Raw genomic sequence first — 25,142 nt, 5'->3', positions numbered from 1 at the left:
AGCGAAGGGATGACGTGGCGCATTCTGTTTGTTCTCCAGATGGCGTTCGGCGTCCGCACAGAATAATTTTTCCCACAAAATGATAGCAATAAGCCGTATTTTCCCACAAAATAAGTGAAATGTTTGATAAAAAGGTGGAATTATGCTATTTAATTGGATATAATATAAGATTAACATGCACATAGATCTATATAGCTTCAGTTAGTGAAGCTTGATTGCTTGAACAACAGAAAAAGCTAATACAGAAGATCGACCACCAAATAGACTAGCCTGCAGGCCTTCACAAAACAACAGTAGTTAGTAACACCACTAGAATAATTGGTGTTAGTTAAAAGTTTTGAGTACAAACATTACCAAACTTGTGCTTCATTGCTAAAAAACTAGTAATCACTGCAAACAGCTGCAGTGCAGAAGGAAGCAAACAGCTTTGAAACATTCATAGGAAAAAAGTAATCTTTCTAGAATAGAAGAACAACCCTCACAGGGATTCTTTGTCCAGACCATCAAAGTAAGGATGCTCCATAGCCTTCCTTCCAGAAATCCTCTTGAGTGGCTCGTACATCAACATTTTCTGCAAAAAAATCAACGAAACAAAAGTTGATCATCACTCCACCAAATTCAGATTCTATTATCACACTTGGTTGCTCTAATTTGTGGAGAAATCATCCATTTTCCTTTATTTATTCTGAATGAATCTGATTTTAAGCTTCTATTAAGGTTTTTGATTGGGACAGCTTTCTTAATGTTTCTTAAAGCAGCTTTATTTATTGTACTAAAAAGCTGCTTTAAGAAACAGTAAGAAAATCATCTCAAACGAAGCCTGAATGTTCTAGATTAGAATTGTCAGCTCACCGAAAGCAGATCAATGCCATCCGCATCAAGTGTAGGAACTGCAGATGATAGGCTCTTTGGGGTCCACTGAGGATACTCGTGCCAGTTTGCTAGTTTGCTCACTCCTGGCCAAACTTCTTCATTTGGTGTACCGAGTAGCCTGATTAAAAGTTCCTCATAAGAAAATATATCAGCCAAGGAAAATAAATGTAGTAAAGGTCAGAACAGAAAGTAAAAAGGTTGGTGCTTTTAAAAATAGCAAAGCACCTGAAAATGTGGAGGAGCTGCTGTAACTCTGAATCTCCAGTAAAGAGTGCTTGTGTTGTCACTAGTTCAGCTGCAAAGTCATACAAAATGCCACACCTTAAGGATGCCCAAATATCACATGGAAGCTTGGTTATTACGTTTGAATCTTGAAATTCGCTAGGAGAAAATAGGCTTGATCTGGTGAGCGATGTAGTCATAGGAGATAAATCTTAGACGAATTGCACAAGAGAAGAGCTTTGTGTAGATTAGGGGTGCAAACGAGTAGAATCGAGTTCGAGTCAAGCTCAACTGTCAAATATGGAGCTCGAGCTCGACTCGTTCCACAGAAAACGAGTTCGTGGATATATATATCAAGCACATGCACACACATACACATACATATAAACATGCATGCATACATATTAACACAGAATTATGTAGGCGATAGTTGATTCAATTGGTAAAGACTGATTGAATCCTGTTGACATCAATAAATCTCCACTCTTAGCAAAAAAAAGCATAATATCTATATGCATTTATGTTGAATATATTTGATGATGCAACTTTATAAATATACTTTGAATAATTATTTATGGACACCAATATTAATCAATAATTGAAAAATATTCACAAAATTAATAAATTTTACTCAAAAATAGCTAGAAACTCAGCTCTGTATTAATCGCTTTCATCTCATCTCAAACTTTATATGACTCAATCAAAATTAAAATCTTTGATTTCATGTTTAGGTTAGTTTGTTCCAATTCCACTAGATATCACCCATAGTGAAACCAACAGATTTTCTCCAAATTTGAGAAGAAAAAAATAAGAGTCCAAGATCCTACCAAATATGCAGCCAACCGACCAGATATCAACTGGTGCTGCATAGGTTTTAGCCCCAAGAAGCACTTCGGGAGCCCTATACCAAAGCGTCAAGATCTGAAAAAGCCCATAGATTATAGCTCATCAAAAATAGCATTCAATCGTTCCATGGCTAAAAACAGAAACACAAAGAGAATTAAAAATATTACAGGAACTTTTTGAGAGAGATACCTCGTGAGTATATTTCTTAACAGGAAGAGTATAAGATCGACTAAGCCCTAGGTCTGCTATCTTGAGCATCATTGTCTTTCGATCCAGTAAAATGTTGTGAGGCTTCAGATCCCTACATCATTTAAATATAAAGGTATTATCAATGGAATAGTTAGACAATATATTGTAGTGGAAACTACCTGTGAAGTACTCCATGGCCATGGCAGAATGCAATGCCCTTGCAAAGTTGATACATAAGGGTCTGCTCGAAAAGCCGAGTTAATACTTATAAGAATTCGCATTCAACTAAAGGGAAAGAAAACAACATTCTATAAATTACCTAGAAATTCATTTCAAAAGTTAATTTTTTAAGCATTATCATATATCATGAGCCACCTTGTACCAAATATCAAGCTTAGACAATTCAATTTCACATTCCTCCTCAGGGTTATCAACATTATCAATAGGATCAATGATATCTACTCTAAAGAACATATCCTTGCCCAAGTTCTTTCATCCCTTCAAATCTGGCCAAAAGTCCCCTTCCTTCACCTTAGCTTCAAACTTTTTTTTTGTTTTTAGTTGGTCAATTGTTTAATAATTTTCATTTGTCGGTTGTTTCAATTGAAAGAAATTTGTGAAGGAAGGATCCTACAATTTGAAAGACCAGTGTACATTTCAAAGAGGTTATAACAGGTTGCCTTAAATTTCCTATTGACTAAAACACAAACCTTAACAATTTGGGAGGGAATCAGCTCGTGATTTTGGCGAAAGCTTCTGATATATTTCTTAAGATCAGCATCCATATACTCAAAGACTAGATAGAGAATCGACTGCCCTTTTTTGTTCTGGCCCTGTTTCAAATCCAACAGCCTGCAATTGTTATAAAAAACACTATATAAGTATCATAACCCAGAAATCAACCTAAATTCATAAGAAAGGCCATAAACTGACTGATACATCGTATACTTAGATCTTTTGACAATTTATTTTCTTTTTTTTTTAATTATCATGAAAGCCCCATGTTTCCAGATCATAAAATTTATTAGAGCGCCCATGATCTAAAATAATGAATCTAATCAAGTAAATCAAAAGAAAGCACAGTAAATTAAAAAAAAAGGTATCTAGAGCAAAAGCCCGGAAGATCTCAAATATAAAGAAAATCCTAAATATTGAAACCCAATTTAGAAGCAGAAAATGAATCTCAAGACTGGAAGATCTCAAACAGTAACGGATGCAGTAACCAAAAAAAAAAAAAAACATGATCCTCGAATCACAAAAAAAGAAAAAGAACATAAAAGAAAGAAGAAACAACGAATCTGAATATTGCGAAGATAAATGAAAAGAAAGTAAGAGGTGAGGACAAAATAACAATTCCAAAAACCACACAATCTGAAAAAGGGAGCATCAAAACCCTAATAACATGGAAATGCCCTAAAGAGAAACGTGAAAAGCGAAGAATGCAAAAGATCCAAGATCGGAGATCACCTGACGATATGCGAGTCTAATGAGAGCATCCGGAGGAGAGAAACCTCCCGGAGAGTGGTTGCTGGCACACCCTCATCGTCTTCCGGCAATCTAGTCTTCTTGAGCGCCACGATCTTATCCGTGGCCTTCTCTCTGGCTTTGTAGACCTTCCCGTAAGTTCCCTCCCCCACTTTCTCCAACTTCTCGTACGCATCCATTCTTCTCCACGCCAACTTTCTCCGCTCTCACTCTCTTTCTCGCTCTCTCTCGCTTTGTGGGAAGAAAAAATGAGATCGAGAGCGAACAATTAGTAAATTTATTCAAGTTGTACTGCTGAAGCAGCTGAAGCAATCGACGAAGTACGCCCAGATTTCTTTAATTACCAATATTGCCCCTCCATTAGCGAAAAGCGTGGGCGTCTGCTGAGGATAATTTTGGCAGTTCACTAATTCTTCAAGTGACCGTTGGCGCTTTGTGGGGCCCAGATTCCATAACCCCCATAAGTTTTGAATTTCGAATTGAGGATTTGAACTTTAAAATATAAATATAATATATTGTAACAAATTTCATGTATATAATATGGGGTTAATATAAAAAATATTTAATTATTTTTTGTGTTAATTTAATTTATTATATTATTTACAATGTATTTTACAAATCATTAACTTAATAAATAAAAAATGGCATTTTTAAATTAGATAAACAATTAAAATCATAATTTTTTTATGTTAATGATTGTTAAAGTTAAATTTTTAATAATTATTAGTGAGAGGTTCTTTTCAATTTCATTATTTATATTAACTAATTATATAATGAATTGATTAATTAAATTTCTAATATAATATACATTATGGCATCAATATTGAAATGAAAAGTGCTTATTGAATTAATTATTCATATCAATTAATTAACTTAGATTTTTATAATTAGAGGAGTACAAGATATTGATTACATTAGACATTAAAGAAATTTATTTATTGTATTAGGTCTTCTTTAAAAGGGTGTTAAAAGATATTTATTAAATAAGACTCCATTTTGAAATGGATGTTTCTTATTGGAAAAATCTTTTAGATTTAATAATTTGTATATAAATATAAGGAGGATTTGCATAAATACCATAAAATTTTAATATATTTACATATCTAACATTTAAATCTTTATATTTACTTATATAATAATATAATCTCTAAAAAATATAAAAGTATTACAAACATTGACTTATCTAAGTTGAAATACATATAATTTGATGTGATTAAAGTGTTATATAAGCAAATAAATAAATAAATATATTATGTTGTTTAATTCAATGTTATTTAAGGGTGATACATAGACATTACTTATAAACTAACTACAAAAAATGGAGAGAGGGAGAGGGGCTTTGTGGTTTCTTTATTAAAGAATGATTTTGTGTGCTATGTTTTATGCCTTAGACTTGTTGTATGATCCTCTACGTATAAGTTGTGGGAAGTGATGAGGCTCATTGAATGTAGCATCATAAATTGTGCATAATATAGTCTTGACGTAAAAGAGAGATGCACAATCATATCCCTATAATCTTATAATATGTACATTTTAGTTTTCTAAGTAAGGGGTATGTTTGGTCAAAGTATTCTATTGGATCCTTTAGGAGTGTTTGAATTCAATTGAGTTTCTATATTTGAGGCTTTGACTATTTTGATTGTAACTGACCTTTGAGGCTTCAATAGGATGTCATTAATTTTTGTTGATGATGAGGAAAAATTAAGAAACGTTCATAATGATGAAATCTTTTATGATCTCGCAAGTCAATCGTGATATTTGTTTTGCTTAAGGGTTGTTTGGTTGGCTGAAAAATAAATGTAATGTTAAAAAAAAATATGACTTCAAAGGAATGCATTATATTTGGAATAGTTTGGATGTATGCAAAATAAAGGCAGGTTATTTTTTGTTTGGCTTAAAGTAAATCGAATACAATGTTAAGTCCAAACATGATTGAAGTCGGTTGCCAATGGCGGAAGTGGCATTGGTGGTGGTTTTTAGCGGCGGCGGTGGGTGATGTTGGCCAGTGGTGGTGATCAACAATAGCAGAAGCTAGCAGTGGTGGCGACCAACAAAGGAGGTTGATGGTGGTGGTCATGGGCGACAACGGTTGTAACCGGTTGCAACAAAGTAGCTTGCTTACCTAAAAAAAGAATTCAATCAAAATGAGCCATGTTTACTTTTCATTAAAAATGAACAATAATACATTACATTGCAAAAGCAATACTTTACACTGTATTCATTTTTTATTTGACCAAACATCAATATTTTTAAAACCCTTGAAAAAGAAAATACTTTACACTCACTTTATTTCAAACCAAATAGACTCTTAATCCATTAGAGCTAACTTGTCAAACCCAAAGTTTACCATAACTAGAATAGGATATACAAATTTGGTTTGTATGAAACTTAATTCCCTTAAATAAAAATATCACTTGACTAACAAAAAATTATTCAAAAATCATTCTCATCATATTTGTATTTGGGAATCATTTAAATTTGAGAGAGTGTTATCTACTTTGTTCAAGGGTTTTTATTGGTACATCTAATGAAGTGGTTAACCATCATGATTTTTAATATACATTTTTTTTCTCTCTGCTCAATGTGATCTTAGGTTTAGGCCCAATATTAATATGAACAAATATTATTCATGAGCAGTTTACTTTTGAGATGCCATCAGAACATTAACTTAATTAAGCACAAATCTTGATGTTTTTAATGAGAGATTTTTGGACTTAAATTCAAAACCATTCAAACATCAAATTTTGAATGCTTATAGTTAAACTAAATATCTCAATAATGTGAGCCCAATAAAACTAAATGTGTTTTAATCCCAGTCCAAATGAGTCCAAATCAAGACTTGAAACGTAGTAAAAAATTTACGACAATAATTGAATGATCAAATAATCTTTGATCTTTGTATATTTATAATCAAAATGTGCAAGTCCATGAGAAAAATCCAATGAGCCCAAAATCACTCAATTTTTATATTATTATTAAAAATAGAAAGAATCATCTATGATCAAAGAATTAATATGGGCCATCCAATTGAGCATTTTAAAATTTTGTCAAGATTTATCAAAATAACACTCTCCAAATATTATAAATATACCCTTATTATCCATATGAGGGGAAGTCAAAACTTGGACTTGAGTTTAGAGATAGTTTGGAGATATGAAGAATTTTAGAACTCTACTAGCCATCCAACATCATTATTGGACTGACATTGTCCATTTGTCATTGCTTAACAATCATTGTTTGACCAAAATCACTTGACCATATATATCCATTCATGCACCTAATTATCATCGCCCAATCAATCACCATCATCTAACCGTTGTCGCTCGACCACCATTGTGTGACGACCGTTTCTTGATGAACATCATCTAACTATCATTATCATCCTCTCCCGACAATTAAAGAAAGCTATGTTTGTCTTACATACTTTGTAATTCCAACGTTCCCAATTAAGAGGAAGAATATACTCCCGTAACTTACGTGCACAGTGGATCATTTTATTCGAGGTAGATACCAAAATTTTTCTCTCTTCAAAAATTTTATATTAAAACACTAGTGTATTCTATTTAATTCTTTTTTATCTATTTATCTACAAGAATATATGAAGCCAATACATTAAAATCCCTCCCTACTCCCACAAAATTTTCAGCTTAAAATAGTTTAACGTCGATGTGATTCTAGGCCAACCCTTGCTACATCTTTAAAATATCATTCACGTCAACATCTTAGGCATGATTATAGTAGTACAATCTCTTTTTCACCCAATGGATCATCAATTCTTAAAGAATCAAGTAAAAAATGAAGGGCATATATGACGACGACATCAAAACTATAAAAATCTAGCCATGGTTACAATCATAATACTTCTCCCTTCTATCATTCATTATTCGACAGAAAGCGGATCAAGACTGGGGTAAACTTTGGTTACAACCTTGAAGAGATGTTTATACTAGTCCTACAATCTTAAATTTTTTATGCATTCAAGACAATCTTGTTGAAAATTATCACTCTCAAAGCTTCCTATTAATACAAGAAATTTTATAAAAACTTTTTAGGAGAGTTTTGAATTATATATATAGTCATGAGATAGACTTCTGCTTTCTGAGCAAGGTTTTAACCTTGACCTCAAAAGAGCTTCAATAATCTAAGGACACACTGATTTTCATCAAGAATTTAGAATACATATGACTTTTTTCCCATCTTAATTAAGGCACAAATGATTCCAAGGGGATTCAATTCAATCACTTTCGCATATATTAACATTATTGAGCAACACTGACATAAATAACCTCCAATAGATTAAAAAAAAATTATGGATGGATTTTGTTGAACCTCTTCCACATAAGTCAATGACATCGAACAATTAATGCTCTTACAAATAACTTAAGATATGTAAAAAAAATTATTGGCGTATTTCTCTCAACATCTTTCATTATTGATTGAGGTTTAGGTGGCATTTTAACAACCTAAGAAAGACAAAATACTTAAAAAAAAAAAAAAAAACTTTTTCATATGCCTCTTTAGCATATAAGGAGCTTAGTTAAAATTACATCATAAAACAAGTTTGTCTCTATCATGTTCGTAAATCCATAGGAAGGAAAAGAGAAGCAGACATGCAAAGGACTTAGGCTTCGTTTGGGACGGCTTTTTTATTGCTTCTGAAAACGGAGTTTTAATACAAAAATTAAAAAATTTGTACTACAACTCCGTTTTAAAAAGTAATAAAAATGGGATGCATCGCTATGCCAATAATATTTAATTACTATATCAACCATCATCTCTAAAATGGGATGCATCCAATTTTTGCAATTATTAACTTTCCATTAGGGAGAAAATGGTAGCTTCAAAATGAATTTGTCTCTTGTAAGAGAATCAAAAGAACTCAGGAGGGTGATGCACACCGCTAATTCAATATAAGAATCAAGTCTTTTTTGTGTGTGTGTGGGAACGAGGGTATCTACCCGCTGCCATTCCAATGGGAGTGCTTGGCGGCGTAACTAATTCATCGGTGGAACCTAGTGAGGCCACCCACCGACATCAGGCACACACTTGCTTTGCCACACTGAAGAGGCAAGGCCGTAGTAGAGGGGATAAGAACCCGGGATGGGGGGGCAGGTTCCCAACTGTGCTCGCTCACCAACAACTTTAAGCCTCGGTGGGTAATAATCAAGTCTCTATATTGATGAATATGAGAGCTTGAAAAGAGGAAATTATGTGCTACCTATATAAGACAATATTGGTGAAACTATGTTGGAATAAATATGAAAACACCAAAGTCTATAAAGAGAAGACATAGTGTAAATTGATGTAGTTCAATACTCAGAGAAATCATCGGAGTTCGTAAATGAAGAATACTTTGCTTATAAAAGAAAACATCAATTCTCTTTTAGAAAAAAAGAAAAGACTTCAGCTTATAAATGAGGAAATTAAGATAAAGAGAGTTTTTCTCCTCTCACATGGAAATGAGTTATAAATTTTATTGTTTTTTTTTTTAATTTTCAAGAATTTTTCTAAAAGATTTCATTAGTTTTTAAAGCATTAGCAATAATTTAAAACATTTTTACAATAAAAATAATCAAAAAATATTTCTTAAATAAAAGAAATTTGTATAAAGGTTTATCTCATAATGTTTATATTAAAATGGCATGAGCTTTGATGTCTGAAAAATAGAGGGCACATTATATATTATTGGAAAATCCACTTGGTTTTGCACTAATCTTTATGAAAATTTTGAATGATATATTTTTAAATTAAATTCATGATCATTCAACTCATAGCAAAATTATATTCAAACCAAATATCTCAACAAGGAACTTTAGGATATTAATCGAAGAATCAAATGATATCCAAGCTTTGCATGCTTAAAGTCAAAATGAGTGATTAGATAAGAGAAATCCAATGAGATAATGAGATAAATATCACTCAACTTTGATATCATTAAGACACTTAAATGTTAAAAAATATATATGTAATGAAAGGAATTAATTAATATGGGTACTTAGATAGATTTTTTAAAATTTTGGCTAGATTTAAAAAAGGATTACTCTAAACAATTTACAAATATACATTTATCCTCCATAAGAGAGGAGCTAAAACTTGGGCTAGAGTTTAGAGAGAGCTTGGACTTTACGTGACATTCGACGCTAATGATTATATATTGTTAGCCACTACCATCTCCGACTATCATTACACAATCGTCATCATGTGACCATCATAATATATTTTGTATTGTTTGTACATAATTGTATCACTACTGTTACACGACCACAATCACCTGCCTTCCTTGCTCAATCATCATCATCGACTTGAAATAAGTAGCGTAGAAAGATTTAAGACAAATTTTTAAAATAATCATATTTTATATCATTTTTAACAAGAAAAAGAAAAAAAAATTGAATGGAGATTCACACAATTAATATTTAAATTTGATATTTACTTTGATAACACTTTAGTATCTGAGCCACATCTAAACATATGAATGAAATTAAAGATTTATTTTACTTCAGAAAAAAAAAAGTGATATTAGTGATATTTTGTGATGTGATTTAAAGATTTTCATATGATACAAGTGAATGTTAAAATTTAGGTAATAGATATATAAATACATATAAATACTGTGGTATCTATGTAAATTTTCTAAAATTAAATATTATGGAGCAATTAGTTTATAAAAAATTGGAATGATTAGATAATATTAAGCGCAATTAAAATGTATAAATGAATCTCAATACCATAAGCCCTAAAACATTAGTAGATGCATCACTTGGTAGCAAAATTTGATGTAGAATATTATAAGAAGTTCATGCTTGATCCACAAATCATAAAAATAAGAGAGCATATTGAAAAAAACTTTGAATCCTAATGTGTTTAAGATGCTTGAAAAGAGAGTGGGAGCATAAGGCAATTTGAATATGAAGACATAGGCTTTATTTGGGATAGCTTTCTTACTGCTTTCTAAAACGGTTTTTCAGTTAAAATTTTTCTTGAATTAAAAATTTTTATGCTAAAAAATTGTTTTAGAAAACAATGAAAAAGCTGTCCCAAATGAAATCATAATTTTGAAAAAAAGGTGAACCAAGATTGGAATAAGAGGCATAACTAAAATGTCAACCAATGCCGGTGATTGACATTAGAAATTTGACGAAGGAATCCAAAATATTACAAAGCTTGTAACTCATTTAGAGCAATGACCCAACGAAGAAAAATCCATCAAAAAAATGTTGTGGATTTTCAGACATCCAAAGTCCATCGAAAAAAATATTACGTAGATTTTTCACCAAATAGCATCACTAAAAACACCGTTAGAAAGATTGCATATCCTTTTATTGTCAATTTTCAAAAACAAAAATTCACCGTTAATATTTTGATTTTTTTTTTTTTTGGGAAAGCCCTATCGAATTTTTTTATATAGATTATACGATGAAAATTCTCATATTGAGATTTTGGAAATAATTTTACAAAATCCTAAAGCATTTTTTTAAAAATTTTCATAGCACCCTCCTTCAAAGCCTTAATTATTCATATCCATAGCAAAACACAATATATATTACAGATAAACACTTCAAGTTAATAATTGAGTAGCACTACAATTGAAACAAATATAATAAAAATACAAAATAAAAGTCAATATGATTTTCATTCAAATAAAAAACACAGTGATCACTATGACAAACAAACATAAAAACATGTCTATTTATTTTCTCCCATACCTCTCTCTCTCTCTCTCTCTCTCTCTCTCTCTTTCTCTCTCTCTCTCTCTCTCTCTTCATTACCTTCAACTATTGTTACATGTTAGGAGACTTAAGATTGAAATATGTAACCAAACCAAAGGATTCAAACTAAAACATAATAATCACATAAAAACAACTCATTCAAGAAATTCCCAAGAATTGAAACACGATTCAAAAGTTGAAAATGAATCTCAACAATGAAAAAGTTCAATATTTAGCAAATGCATTGTAAACCTGAAAATATGAAAAGAGTTAAAAAAAAAATGAATTTCTATTTGAAGTTGAGCGCGGAGGCGCTGTGCTTTGGAGCGATGTGGCGCTATGTTTGAGAGCACAGTGGCGTCGAAAATTGCAGTTGCTGCGACACTTGACGCTATGTTCTATACTAATTCTAGATTTTGCGCTGCTGTAATAGCCTGTATTTTGACATAGTAAAATAAAATTTTTTAGGAGTCATTTTAAGTCAAATTTGAAAACCGTCTTTGTCATAACATTTTTGGGCGCTAGTGCAAATCCTTAATAAATTAACACATATCGGCACAAATGAGAATTTTAGGACGATCAGGTGTCCATTTCGCAAATCGATTTCACCAATATTTTCTTAATAAAATGATTTATTTTATTAATAATTTTCTATAATTTTTAAGGTTTCAAAATGATTTCTATGAATTTTATGCTGAAAATTGATTAAATTATATAAATATATTAATTATTATATTATTATTTTATTATAAAATATCCTAAGTCACTACTATATCCATTAAAATGCTTTTTAATAGCTAACATAGAATGATTTAGAGAAATTAGAGAGAATTTTGAGGAGAAAGAAAAGAGAAAGTTACATTCAGAGGCCGTAGAGCGATTTTTGTTCGTTGAGCTCATTGAAAAAAGTATTCATCTTGTTGTAAGTAGGGGTTTCAAAACGAGTTGATGGGTCAGACTCGGGGTGAACCTGAGTTGACATGGATCTAAACATGTCAACTCAAACCTGACACATTTTCTGCAAATGTGACAGGTATATATTTAAACCCATACCCGACATGCGAACTTGTTTTGATTAAAAAATGGGCGAGTGTGATGGCACACTACTAGGTGAGCGGTGAGGTCGAGCACTTGAGCGGTTGAGCCGTGAGGGTGGCGACGTCGCGTCTACATCCGGGAAGCCAACGGCAACCGCATCGGCTAAATCTGCATCACGTACGGCAGCAGCTTCCCGCTTTCGTCGGCGCAACTGGTGATGGAGATGGAGGGTTTGTCGGTTTGCTATATGCACTTTGTAGCTCACGAGAGAGGTGCAGAGTGGATGGAGGGACGAAGGAGTAGGTGAGCCACTGATGCCACAGGCATGCGAGGCGACAACGACCGTGGTCACATTGCCAGGGCAAACAGGTAGGCGATGGGTGAACGGCTTTCCAGGTCATTTTTTTTATTTTCAGATCAACTGAAACAAACCTGGATTTATAATCATGTCAGATTACCGAACCTGAACCCGAACCCGACCCGTATGGTAAATGGTTTGACTCGAACCTGAAATTTTCTATGTTAGGTCCAAGTCGGGTTTTGGGTTGTGTTAAATTTTCACACCTCTAGTTATAAGGAACAGTTAACCTATTTCAGTTTTCAATAATTTTATATTTTTGATATTTTCCTGATTAAATTTTGATTTTTGTTATCAAAAAATAAAAATAAGTTTGTATTAGTAAAATTTTTACCGCATAATTTTTTTTATGTGGTACATCTTGTAAATATGAACATTTTGACTCTAACATATTAAATTTTTATCGATTGATATTAACTAACAAATATATTGATTATTTTGTGTTATATTAAAAGCAGTGATATAGTTTTTGTTAATTACTGGGCTTTTTTATGCTCATTATGTGATTTTAAATGATTTCATGTAAGAAGCCTGTAGCTTGAGGTTGTGTGCTGAGGCTAGTATAGTTTTTATATTAGATTTTGGTTTATGTATTTATTTGTAGCCAGTCCTGCTCTTACATATATATTTTATTTTTGACTTTGGTTGTAAATTGTAATTATTAAGAGTAGTTATGTGAATTATATTTTTCATATTTTATTGATTTTTAACTACAATTAATAAGCTCTAGATGTATGTATTGATCTTGTTGATAAATGAATGATTATTGTGTGTGTGATATATATAAGAGAATAGAAAAGATTCTTACACTTTGATGTTGGGATGTGACAGCTGTGGTACTAGGTGACTAACAATATTTTTATATATATTTAATTCTAAACTCTAAGCATTCACTCTTAAGCCACTCCCTTAGTCGAAGTTTGGCGCACAAGGAAGAGAGGGAAAGAGAGAAGAAGGAAGAGAGAGGGAGGAGAGGGAAAGGTGTTCAGAGAAATTTTATCTGTCGATTTTATTCATAGATTTCTTTTGACCATCGTAAGTAACTTAAATCTCATTTTAAATTTTCATGATTTTGAGTTTGACAGATTTATTTCTGCTAAATTGATAAAACTATATTTTCTCCTGATTTATCACATTTTTATCGTGTAACTTTTTGTATATAATATATATGAATACTGTAGACATTTGACTTTAATATTATTGAATTTCATAAGATAAAATAAAAGTTGTGATTTTTTTAAAATTTTAGGTCACAATATCTATATTTTTGCATTTAACATAATTGAGCATTTCATGTTGCATTTTATATATTACAGTGCAATTCATACATTAAAGATGAATTGATACAATTGATTGTGGCATTTGTATAAGCAACGAAGACTGATTGTTAATATTATAAATAGGTTGACTGTTAAAACATAATACCCTATGCAGAAGGGTGGGCATACATACTTTCCTTAAAAGATGATTTTTGGTATTATCTCAATTGTAATTTGTAACATATGATCGAATTACACTAACGGGTAGAAAGTGAGGACTCTTAATGATTATTGAAAGTTACATGTAATAATAATGATAAAAGATGAAAATAAATAATAAAGATATACTGATGTAATTATAAATATGGATGAAGGGATCAAAATATCACATTAAAGCTGGATGTCCTATTTTGCTACCATATACTTGTGTATAAATACATATATTAATTGTATAATAAATAAGATAGATAAGACTGATGACAATGACACTCGTATACTTATGATTCATTTATAGACTCAAATATAGTTTCAGTACTAATGAGTTTCTTTTTATTATACAAATTTTTTATTCTATAGCTTTTATTGTTCTACTAATACTTATACTGATTACTATTATTGATTACCGATATATTTATAGTCTCACACATATGTTCATTTATGGATTTAAGTGTAATGATTCATGCTTTTTATTAGTGATCATATTGGGTCATATTAGTGGTGACTGATCATTGATGATATTGAATAATATTGATTTTATGAATTGAGATGAACATGCATATTGATTCTTGAGTTTCGCATTAAAACCTTTAGTGAATTTGAGTTACTGTTGAGCTTTTTAGCTCATTATGTAGATTTTATTGATTTTAGGTCAAGGAAGGGGTTATGACCAATTACACTGAGACTAATTAAGATTTTCAAGTTCTTTTGATTTTTTTATGCATTTTCTTTTATTCCTTTGAAGTCAAGAGTTATTAATAGATTGACGATTGTTAGTAATCTTTTGACAAGCATAAATGAAATTTTGGTGAATGAATATATTTCAATATGTATCATATTTAATTATTTTTGCTAGATATTGGTTATATCAATGATTTATAAAATTTAAATATGTCTAAGACACCTAAAAAAAGACTAGGAGGAGAAGAAGTAGGTTTCGTTTGGTACAACTTTCTTATTGTTTTATAAAACATCTATATGTTCCAATGAATTTTTGTATTAGAAAGATGCTTTAGAAAACATTAAGAAATTTGTCCCAAACGAAACCTTAAATTACAAAAGTTGACACAATATTGCAAAAGCCAAGTTCAAGGTTGAGGTAGCTTTTTCATTGCTTTATTTTTCACACCGTTGCCACATTTCTATCTAGTTATTATTAAAAAAAAAAATCAATAGTGATAAGATGATTTTTAGAACTAGACCCATCATTTATTCTATTTTTTTTTTAAATCTACTAATATTTAAAAAAATTATATTTTCCATAATAACCTTTAAATAATCTTTACAAAAAAATTACAATCACCTCAAATGTATTGATCTTCCCCGTCATCCGCCTTCACGTTTTCATCCTTGTTACGAGTTCCCATGCGTGCCCGCCTAGTTCCGACTTGTGAGCTCCCACGAGAATATTGCGAGTTTTTTAAATTTAATGCATACATACAAATTATTTTAAAAAATATTAATTAGTGATTCTAGTCGGCACTCGAGCTTACGAGCAGAGCCTCATTAAGCTCGTGGTTCTATAAACTCAAATCACGAGCTCATTAACCAGTCGAGCTTGAGCTTAGGTCATCTCCAACCGAACGCTAAACGAGTGTATGGAGTCGTTCCGTCGCTCCAACCGAACGCGAAAATTTCCGCCATTTAATCGCAGGTGAACAGTGCGACTCCAATATTTGCGTCACACTGTTCACTCACGCCATTTTTTGCTCTCAACCGGAAAACGCGCGAAAGGGAGAGCGATCGTTAACTTCTCAAAAACACCTAAAATGGCGTTCGATTGGAACATCACCGCGCCATTTTGGAGTTTTGCGTTACTTTGCCGTGAAAAATGAAGTTTTTGGTTGGAGATGCCCTTACTTACACGGTTACAACTTACAACCCTAATTATATTTGAAAATTATTATTATTATTATTTTTAGTTGCGACGCGACAGGGTGATGGATCCTGGTCTCGGTTGAACCAGAGACTACGGCAGTCGTTGCAAGCGATCAGAAATCAGAACATTTCCTGCCATATCAAGGTAAAGAATGATCTGTTCCCTTCGTAAATTTAAAGCTTCCTTTCGATCCCTTTCTCTTCACCAAGCTGTGAGCGCCGGCGATATTAGAGTAGGATTGTGCGATTCCACTTCTCCATTTGTACGTCGTTCGGCCTTCGTATGCTGCGGTTTGCTTTTCGTCGTGGCCATTTCTTCGTTGCTGCTTCGGCTTCGCGTGTTTCGCTTTGAACGAGTGGCTAAAGAAGCTGCTGCGCCTCCTTCGACGACGTCGGATTGGAAGTCAAAACGGGATTCGCTCGCTGCGAAGGTAACCTATCGTTCTCCCTTTAGCGTGCTCCTAGGCCAAATCCCGTAATCGTGCCGAACTCCTGGATTTTAGTAGGATTGACGGCAAAAAGATTTAACTCGCCATGAGATTTAATATTTCCCTAAATCCCGTTCCGCAGGATTTAGCATAAATCCTGTATCGAACCAGCCCCTTGGCTTCCGTCCAGGTTTCATTAGTGATCTCCTTGCTTTGTCTGCTATCTTCTTCGGTTCCTTTAATTTCCACCTAAGCTGGCATCTTCAGCCGTTGTTTCCATGGTCGTGTCCTAGGGCCTATCGATCCCTCGATCCGTCTGGGGCGCTCCCCAATCTCGCATTTCAGGTTAGGGTTTGATGCACTAGCGGGGTTTGGGTTTGTGAACACGATAAAGATTTGCGGGAACTTTGATTGTGATGAACGGCCATTGGATTAGAAATGTTTTTTTTTTTTCCTTCTAATTCCGGAGGTTGGTGATAAGAACGCTGTCATGGTGGCTAGAACAATTTCTGTCTGCGTTATTTGTGACTTGGACTAACTTTGTCACTGTTAAATTTCTCTTACAGAACCCGTTAGCTCCATCGTTGTGTGCTGGTATAGCATCAAGTCCCCTGAACTCATTCTGCGACTATGGTGAGTTTTTTTTTTTCTTTTGCTTATCTTTATAATGTTGCTCAGTTATAGATTGGTGTAGCGTGGTTGGTGATGCTCCTATGCTTGTTTTCTTGAAGTCTATCTAGATCTAATGTGTTTAGCAGTATATGCATTGTTCAACACAAAAAAGGCTGAATATAGAAATCTAAATTGCCATATAGCTATTTCTGTTGCATTAAGTCTTGATTCGTTGTTAATAGAGTTGAGAGTTATCCGGTAATTTATATTCTAGAAACTAGAGTTCACGTTCTCTGAATGTGCAAATCAATAGAGACTAACTTTAATTGTTGGGGTTGGATAAAACACATGTATTAGATGAAAAAGCTGGCAACTCATTTATAATTTATTAGTGAAGAATTTATATGTTTCCGTCATCTTAGCTGAAAGCTGGTTTTTTTTGGTTGAATTCATTTAAATCAATGATACATACAAGTTGAAGCACAATATATCCACTGTAAGTTCTTTGTTGTGATTGATCTGTAACCAGAAAATCCACTTGATCATGCATGAATCTCGTTGTTTATCAGACTTGGAAAGTGGAAACTTTCAAATTCAAATGTAGATCATCCAAACTTTGATTTCAGCAAACATATCGTCAAATTAACTTTCTCACTGACACACACCCAATGACACCGATCCGATCCAAGCGTAGATGAGCTCATATCATGCACTTGAAACTTGATTAAAAACTTTATGACATTAATAGAGGGACAAATAATCTCCAAATCTTGCATGCTTATATTCAAATTGAGTGCCTCGATGGGACTAATCCAACTAGCCTAAGATCACTAAAATTTTTCATTATTAATACACTTAAATACTAAAAGAACAATCTATGATTAAGGGAATCAATACGGGCCATTTGATGGAATGTATAAGATTTTGGTTATATTTATGAAGTGTGTCACTCTAAAATATATAAATAGATCTAAACCCTTTACATGAAGGTGGACTTGGGACGAGAGAATAGAGAGACTTAGGGGTTTAAAGAAACCTATAGCTCGACTTGATCACTGTTGTTGGATCATGGCTCGATTGCCACCTTCGGGCTATCGCCTGATCGCTACAGTCGAACCAACGCCGTCAAAACACCACCCAACCATCGTTGTTAACCACCGACATCAGAACATCACCCGAACATCACTGTCATAACATAGCCCAATTGTCCATTGAAACACTACTTGACCTTCGCTATCGGATCATCGCCGGACCACCCAATCACCATTTGAACCATTGCTTGATCGCCATTATCAAACAATCCCCCGATTGCCCCTATTAGAGCACCTTATAACCGTCACCGTTGGACCACCACTCAATTTACAACCATGGACGATAGACTGTTGTCGTCTGATCACTAATAGAACATGATCATTTTAGCATCATCATTTGACTAAAATCCTCTGACCATTGCTGCACGACTACGATCATATGACCACCATCGCCCGACATTGATCCATTGACCACTATCGCATGACTACAATCCTCTAACCACAATCGCTCGACTATGATCCTCTTATCACTATTGCCCAACTATGACCCTAAAACCACTATTTTTTGACTACAACTATTCGATCATGGTCTCCCAATTATGGCCCATCAACCACAGTCGCCTGACTCATGGTTTAAAAAGGCATTTGAGGCGTACACCTCGAGGCAATTTGAGCCACTGCATCGATCAATTTTATTTATTTATTTAGTTCGAAAGAATCGAAAATGCTTATTAGATTTAGTGCTTCATCGATTTGAAACATTTGTTCCAATCTTCTCCCCCCTTTTGCAGCTCGCAACGAAGGAAACACTCTCTTAGCTTCATGTGCACTGCTTCGGCCTCGACTAATTTGACCTCAACTGTTTCGGCCTCGCCTGCTTCGTCCTCGATCGCTTCAGCCTCGCTTTGTGTCAAGACGAGTTCTTCGTGATGAGGCAACTATCCATCCTCCCTTTTGAGCCCATGTAGGCTTCGACAACTTCGTGAGAAGCAATTATGAAATTTATGATGTGCATTTCTTACATGAGGCATTTATGTTGAAGTTATATCAGCTTAATTTATATTTGTTAAAGTTTAACAATTTCATCCTACTATATTGCTTTTTCTAGTTCAGGTCAAGCCTAAAGTAATCAGTTGGCCACCACAGATAATTCTTTTTCATAGTTTTTAAGCAATGATGTATAAATTATATTTGCTATAGCTTTCTTCTTTACGAATATATAATTTTTAGCTACTAGGGTTTTTTTAATTGCAATAGCACATTTTTGAATGAATTTCACCACGAATAATTCTTTTTCGTTTGAATTGTATCTACTGTAGCTTTAACCTTTTTTTTTTCAAATTTATATGGTTGAATTGCCTTCAAATCAAGATTTTGTTTTTATTATTTTTATGATTGAATCTTATTGAGGCATCATTTAGATGGGCTAAAATTGGGTTGATGGAGAAAAGAGTAATTTTTGTGAGTATTTATTTTGAATCTTGTTCCAGTAATATTTATCTTCAAACAAGTCATTATGTTTATAATTTATTTAATATTTTGTTATTTTTTTTTGAGTTATTTATTATTTTTTTAGTACTTAATTTTTCCGTTTTGAGGCTTATGCCTCGATCCACCTTGAGGTTTATGTTGCCTCACTAAGGAAAAACTCCTCGATTCTTGATATTGCCTTTTTAAATCTTGTCCTGACCACAGTTCTCCAACCACTATCCTTTGACTACGGTCTCTCGATCATGATTGCGTGATTACAGTCCTCCAACTATTATTGTGCAACTACGATCCCACGACTATCTTCACCATTGCCTAACGACATTCTTCCAACTGCCATTGCCCAACAATGGTCTTTCGGCTATTGTCCCTCAACTACAATTCTCCGACCACTATCAGCCAACTATGATTCGCTGATCATCATCAATTAACTTTAATACACTGATCACCATCACTTGAATATGATCTTTTGACCACCACCGTCTGACTACTGTCTCTGGACTTTTGTTTGCTGACCACCATCACTTTATTAAGCCCATTTGGCCTTTGTTGCCTGACTAGTATCCTCTAACAATCATCGCTCAACTTTGGTCCTACAATCACTGTCGTAGGATAACAGTTCTTTAATCACCGTCAAATGATTATAACCTTTAGATCATTGTCGTCTGATTATGATCCTTCGATCATTATCAACTAACTATGGTCTCCAGACTACCATTACTTGATTATGATCCTCTGGCCAATGTCGCCTGATCATTGCTCTCTGACCACTATCGTTTGACTACGATTCTCCTGCCACTATTGTCTGACTATGGTCCTCTGGCTATCATTGCTCGACTATGGCCTTTCGAACAATATCCCCAATTATCATCTTGCAACCATTGTAGCCCGAATATAATATTCTGACCATCGTTGCCCATCTACGGTCCTCTGACCATAATTGCTCGATTATGATTTCCTTGCTTTGACTGCTTGACTATGATCCTTTAGACACCTCCGCCCAACTATAATTCTCCGATCACCATCATCTGACTATGATTTTTTTACTATTGTTGCTCGATTATATTGACACCTACCGACTTTGTTGTCGACTATCATCAACATCGTAGATGCATATCATCTCCTGTAATGTCGATGCACACTATTGAAATCAACATCAACACTAATTGATTTTGTCACCTATCATCGTTAACAATGTTAATGCACACCATCATGTATAATGTTGATACACATCTCATCATAAAGGCTAATACTTGCTAGCTTTTTTGACCCCAACATCGATGCACGCTATTGCATTTATTGTGAATGCACACTATTGACGCCAACCCTGACTCCCAACGTTAGGATTAAGATTTATATTAAACCTATTGCTTTCTAGTCTCCTCTATTCATAGTAGAGCGACCGAACAAAAAACAAATGATTTCTTGAAGTGTACTTTAATGCCATCGTTAGAGCACCTTCTAATCATTATCGTTGGACCACCACTCAATTTACAACTATGGATGTTGGACTATCATCATCAGATCATCAATAGACCATGATACTTTTACCATTATCACTCGACTACAATCCTCTGATCATTGCCACTTGACTACGGTCGTTTGACCAACATCACCCAACATTGATCCATCGAACACCATCGCATGACTACAGTCCTCTAATCACAATCACTCGACTATAGTTCTCTTATCAATATTGCTCAACTATGGCCTTCCAACAACCATTGACTACAACTCTTCGACCATGGTCTCCCAACTATGGCCCATTGACCATGGTCGCTTAAATACAGTCCTCGAACCACTGTCCTTCCACTACGGTCTCTCGATCATTATCGCATAATTATAGCCCTCCAACTATCATTGCCCACCACAATCCTTCGACTATCTTCACCATTGCCTAACGACATTCTTTCAGCCACCATCGCCTAACAATGGCCTTTCGGATATTGTCGCTCAATTACGATTCTCCGACCACCATCAACCGACTATGATTGTCTGATCATCGTCAACTAACTTTTATACACCGACCACCATCGCTTAAATATGATCTTTCGACCACCATCGCCCGACAACTCTCTCTGGATTGTTGTTTGTTGACCAACATCATTTGATTAAGCTTGTTTGGCCTTTATTGACCGAGTATCATTTTGAAAGTTATCGCTCGATTATGGCCCTATGAACATTGTCATTCGATTGCGGTTCTCTTACCATCGTCACTTGATTATAGCCTTTAGATCATTGTTGCCCGATAATGATCCTTCGATCATTGTCAAATAATTATGGTCTTCAAACCACCGTTGTTTGACTACGATCCTCCGGCCAATGTCTCCCTATGATGACTCTTTGACCGCTATTGCTTAACTACTGTTCTTTGTCCATTATTGCCCCGACTATGGCCCTTTGGATACCATTGTTTGATTATGGTCTTTCGAACACCACCCAAAACTACAATCTTGTAATCACAGTAGCCTGAATATAGTCTTCCGACCACCATTGCCCACCCGCGCTCCTCCGACCATAATTGCTCGATTATGATTTAATGGCTATTGTTTCTTGATTATAATCCTTCAACCATCTCCGCCTAACAACGATTCTCTAGCCACCATTGCCTGGTTATGATTCTTTGGCTATTGTCGCCCGATAGTATGCATCGACATTACAGGAGTGTGCATCGATGCCAAAGCTCACTGATTTTGTCGCCTATCATTGTCAATAATGTTGACGCATGCCATCATGTATAATGTTGATACATCTCATCACAAAGGCCAATACTCATTGGCTTTTTTTGCGCCAACATTGATGCACGTCATTGCTTTTAAGGTGAATGCACACTATCAACCCCAACTTTGACTCCCAACATTAGGATTAATATTTTTACTAAACCTATTGCTCTTTAGTCTCTTCTATTCAAAGTAGAGCGATCAAACATAAAACAAATGATTTCTTGAAGTTAACTTCAATGCCACCGTTAGAGCACCTTCTAACCACCGTTGAACCATTACTCAATTTACAACCATGGACATCAGACTATCATCTGATCACCAATAGACCATGTTCTTTTTACCATCATCGCTCAACTACAATCCTCTGACTATTGCCACTTGATTGCGGTTGTCTGACCACCATCACCCGTCATTGATGCATCAATCACCATTGCACGACTACAATCCCCTAACCACAATCGTCCGGCTATGTTCCTCTTATCACTATTGCCCAACTATGACCCTCCAATCACCATTTCTTGACTACAACTCTTTGATCATGGTCTCCCAACTATGGCCAATCGACCATGACTATAGCCCTCCAACCACTGTCCTTCGACCATGGTCTCCTGATCTTGATCATGTGACTACAATCCAACTATCATCGCTCAACTACGATTCTATGACTATCTTCACCATTGCATAACGACATTCTTCTAGCCATCATTGCCTAACAATGGTCTTTCAGCTATTGTCGCTCAACTACGATTCTCCGACCACTATTAGCCGAATATGATTATTTGATTATTGTCAACTGACTTTAATATACTGACCACCATCACTTAAATATGATCTTTCGACGCCCACCGCTCGACTGTTGTCTCTTGACTGTTGTTTGCTGACCACCATCACTTGATTAAGCCTGTTTGTCCTTTGTTGCCCAACTATCATCCTCTGACAGTCATCGCTCGACTATGGCCCTACGACTAACTACTGTTGTACGATTATGGTTCTCTGGCCACCATCACTTGGTTATAGGCTTTAGATCATTGTCACCCGATTATGATCCTTTGATCATTTTCAACTGACTATGGTCTTCTGACCACCATTGTTTTATTACAATCCTCTGGCTAATGTCGCCCGACTATGGCTCTTTGATCACTATCGCTTGACTACAGTTCTCCGTCCACTATTGTCTGACTATGGTTCTCTGACTACCATTCCTCGAGATTATGTTCGTTTGAACACTATTTCCAACTACAGTCTTGCAACCATTGTAGCCTGAATATAGTCTTTCGACTACCAGCGCCCACTTGCTGTCCTTCGACCATAATTGCTCGATTATGATTTCCTGGCTACTGTTGCTTGACTATGATTCTTCCCAACTACGATTCTCCAGCCACCATCGCCTGAATATGATTCTTTGACTATTGTTGCCTGATTATATTGACGCCCACAGACTTTGTTGTCCTCCGTCACCAACATTGTAGACCCACATCATCTCCTGTAAGATCGATGCACACCATCAACATCAATACCAACACTCACTGATTTTGTCACCTATCATCATCAACAATGCTGGCGCACACCATCCTGTATAATGTTGATACACATCTCATCATAAAAGCCAATACTCGCTAGCTTTTTTGATTCCAACATCAATGCACACTATGCCTATAAGGTGAATGCAGACTATCGACGCCAACCCTAACTCCCAATGTTAGGATTAAGATTTATACTGAACCTATTTCTCTATAGTCTCCTCTATTTAAAGTAGAGCCACCAAACATAAAACAAATGATTTCTTGAAGTTAACTTCAACGCCTTATGCTCTTACAATTTCAAATGCAAAATCAATCATATGTAGTTAATAGTTACTACATTGTATCAATTGTTCCCCAATTATAAGAGAGGGCATCATCTAGCGACATACATCAGTGGTATCATTTTAATTGGGTCAGGCCTTGTGGGTTTCCCTTTTCAAGGTTTCAAGTAATTCTAGTATCTCATACAACAATTTTTTTATATATATGTGTGCTGGATCTTTATAGAATTCTAAGATCCCAATTTAATGAAATTAAGATCCTCTCTTATCTTTTGCAAAGACATACATTCTCTCTTTACCATCATGAATATTTTGACACACAACTGTAATATTTGATGGAAGATTCCAATTCACTAGTCAATAAAAGATTGTTTCTTCTTTTTCCCCATGCCATGTGACAATTTATTTTGATAGTTTCTTAGCTAACATACACCAAGGTTCCAATGATAGATTAGTATAGCGTGCTTTACTAATTGGTTGTTGTGAGGTCTATCTAAACCTAATATGTTTAGCAGTATAGTGTTACTTCAATAAAGCATGAAAGGTTGGATGATGGAAATATAGTGGCCATATGGCTACTTATGTTGCATTTAATATTGTCTCAATGTGAATAGAATTGAAAATTATCCTTTCATTTTGTGAACAATTTCATTGATCTTTTCAGTTCTAGAAACTTGAACTCACATTCACATGGCAGTGCAAAGAAATAGAAACTAACTTTAATACTTGGGATTGGGATGGCATGGTATGTTTTAGATGATAAAAGCTGGAACTTTAATATATAATTTCTTAGTAAAACCTTAATATGTTGTTATCATATTAGTTATTTACTGGCTTTGTTATGCTAAATTCATTTAACGTAGCGATAGTTAAAATCCTAAGCACACTTTATCTACTCTATGCTCTTTATGGTGCTCTTTAATGAAAGATTCAAATTTAGTACTTAACTAAAGATTCTTATTTATTTAGCTCCATACAATCTG

At 34.4% G+C, this 25,142-nt stretch overlaps 2 protein-coding genes across 4 annotated transcripts in view; one reads left to right on the top strand and one right to left on the bottom strand.

Annotated features, from left to right (window-relative positions):
- Window positions 1–240: 240 nt before the first annotated feature.
- Window positions 241–3,886, bottom strand: LOC110106063 (cyclin-dependent kinase B2-1). Its single transcript, XM_020835801.2, has 8 exons — window positions 3,598–3,886; window positions 2,841–2,982; window positions 2,310–2,371; window positions 2,131–2,242; window positions 1,923–2,016; window positions 1,099–1,168; window positions 853–991; window positions 241–571 (listed from the first exon to the last, which is right to left on the bottom strand). The coding sequence occupies exons 1-8, from the start codon at window positions 3,792–3,794 to the stop codon at window positions 479–481; spliced, it is 909 nt and encodes a 302-aa protein (XP_020691460.1). The 5' UTR covers window positions 3,795–3,886; the 3' UTR covers window positions 241–478.
- A 12,237-nt stretch (window positions 3,887–16,123) lies between these two features.
- Window positions 16,124–25,142, top strand: part of LOC110106062 (vacuolar protein sorting-associated protein 26B) — a 28,074-nt gene continuing 19,055 nt past the window's right edge. The window contains exons 1-3 of one of the 3 annotated variants that reach the window (XM_028700360.1): window positions 16,133–16,218; window positions 16,284–16,504; window positions 17,068–17,134. In XM_028700360.1, the coding sequence (XP_028556193.1) occupies window positions 17,132–17,134 (3 nt within the window). In that variant the 5' untranslated portion in view covers window positions 16,133–16,218; window positions 16,284–16,504; window positions 17,068–17,131. The other 2 variants (XM_020835799.2, XM_020835798.2) reach the window with 2 other exon arrangements.

The sequence above is a fragment of the Dendrobium catenatum genome, unplaced genomic scaffold, assembly GCF_001605985.2.
Source record: "Dendrobium catenatum unplaced genomic scaffold, ASM160598v2 fragScaff_scaffold_1497, whole genome shotgun sequence".
Classification (NCBI taxonomy): Eukaryota; Viridiplantae; Streptophyta; class Magnoliopsida; order Asparagales; family Orchidaceae; genus Dendrobium; species Dendrobium catenatum.
The sequence above is the reverse complement of the archived record's forward strand: the minus strand, read 5'-3'. Positions and strand labels throughout refer to the sequence as shown.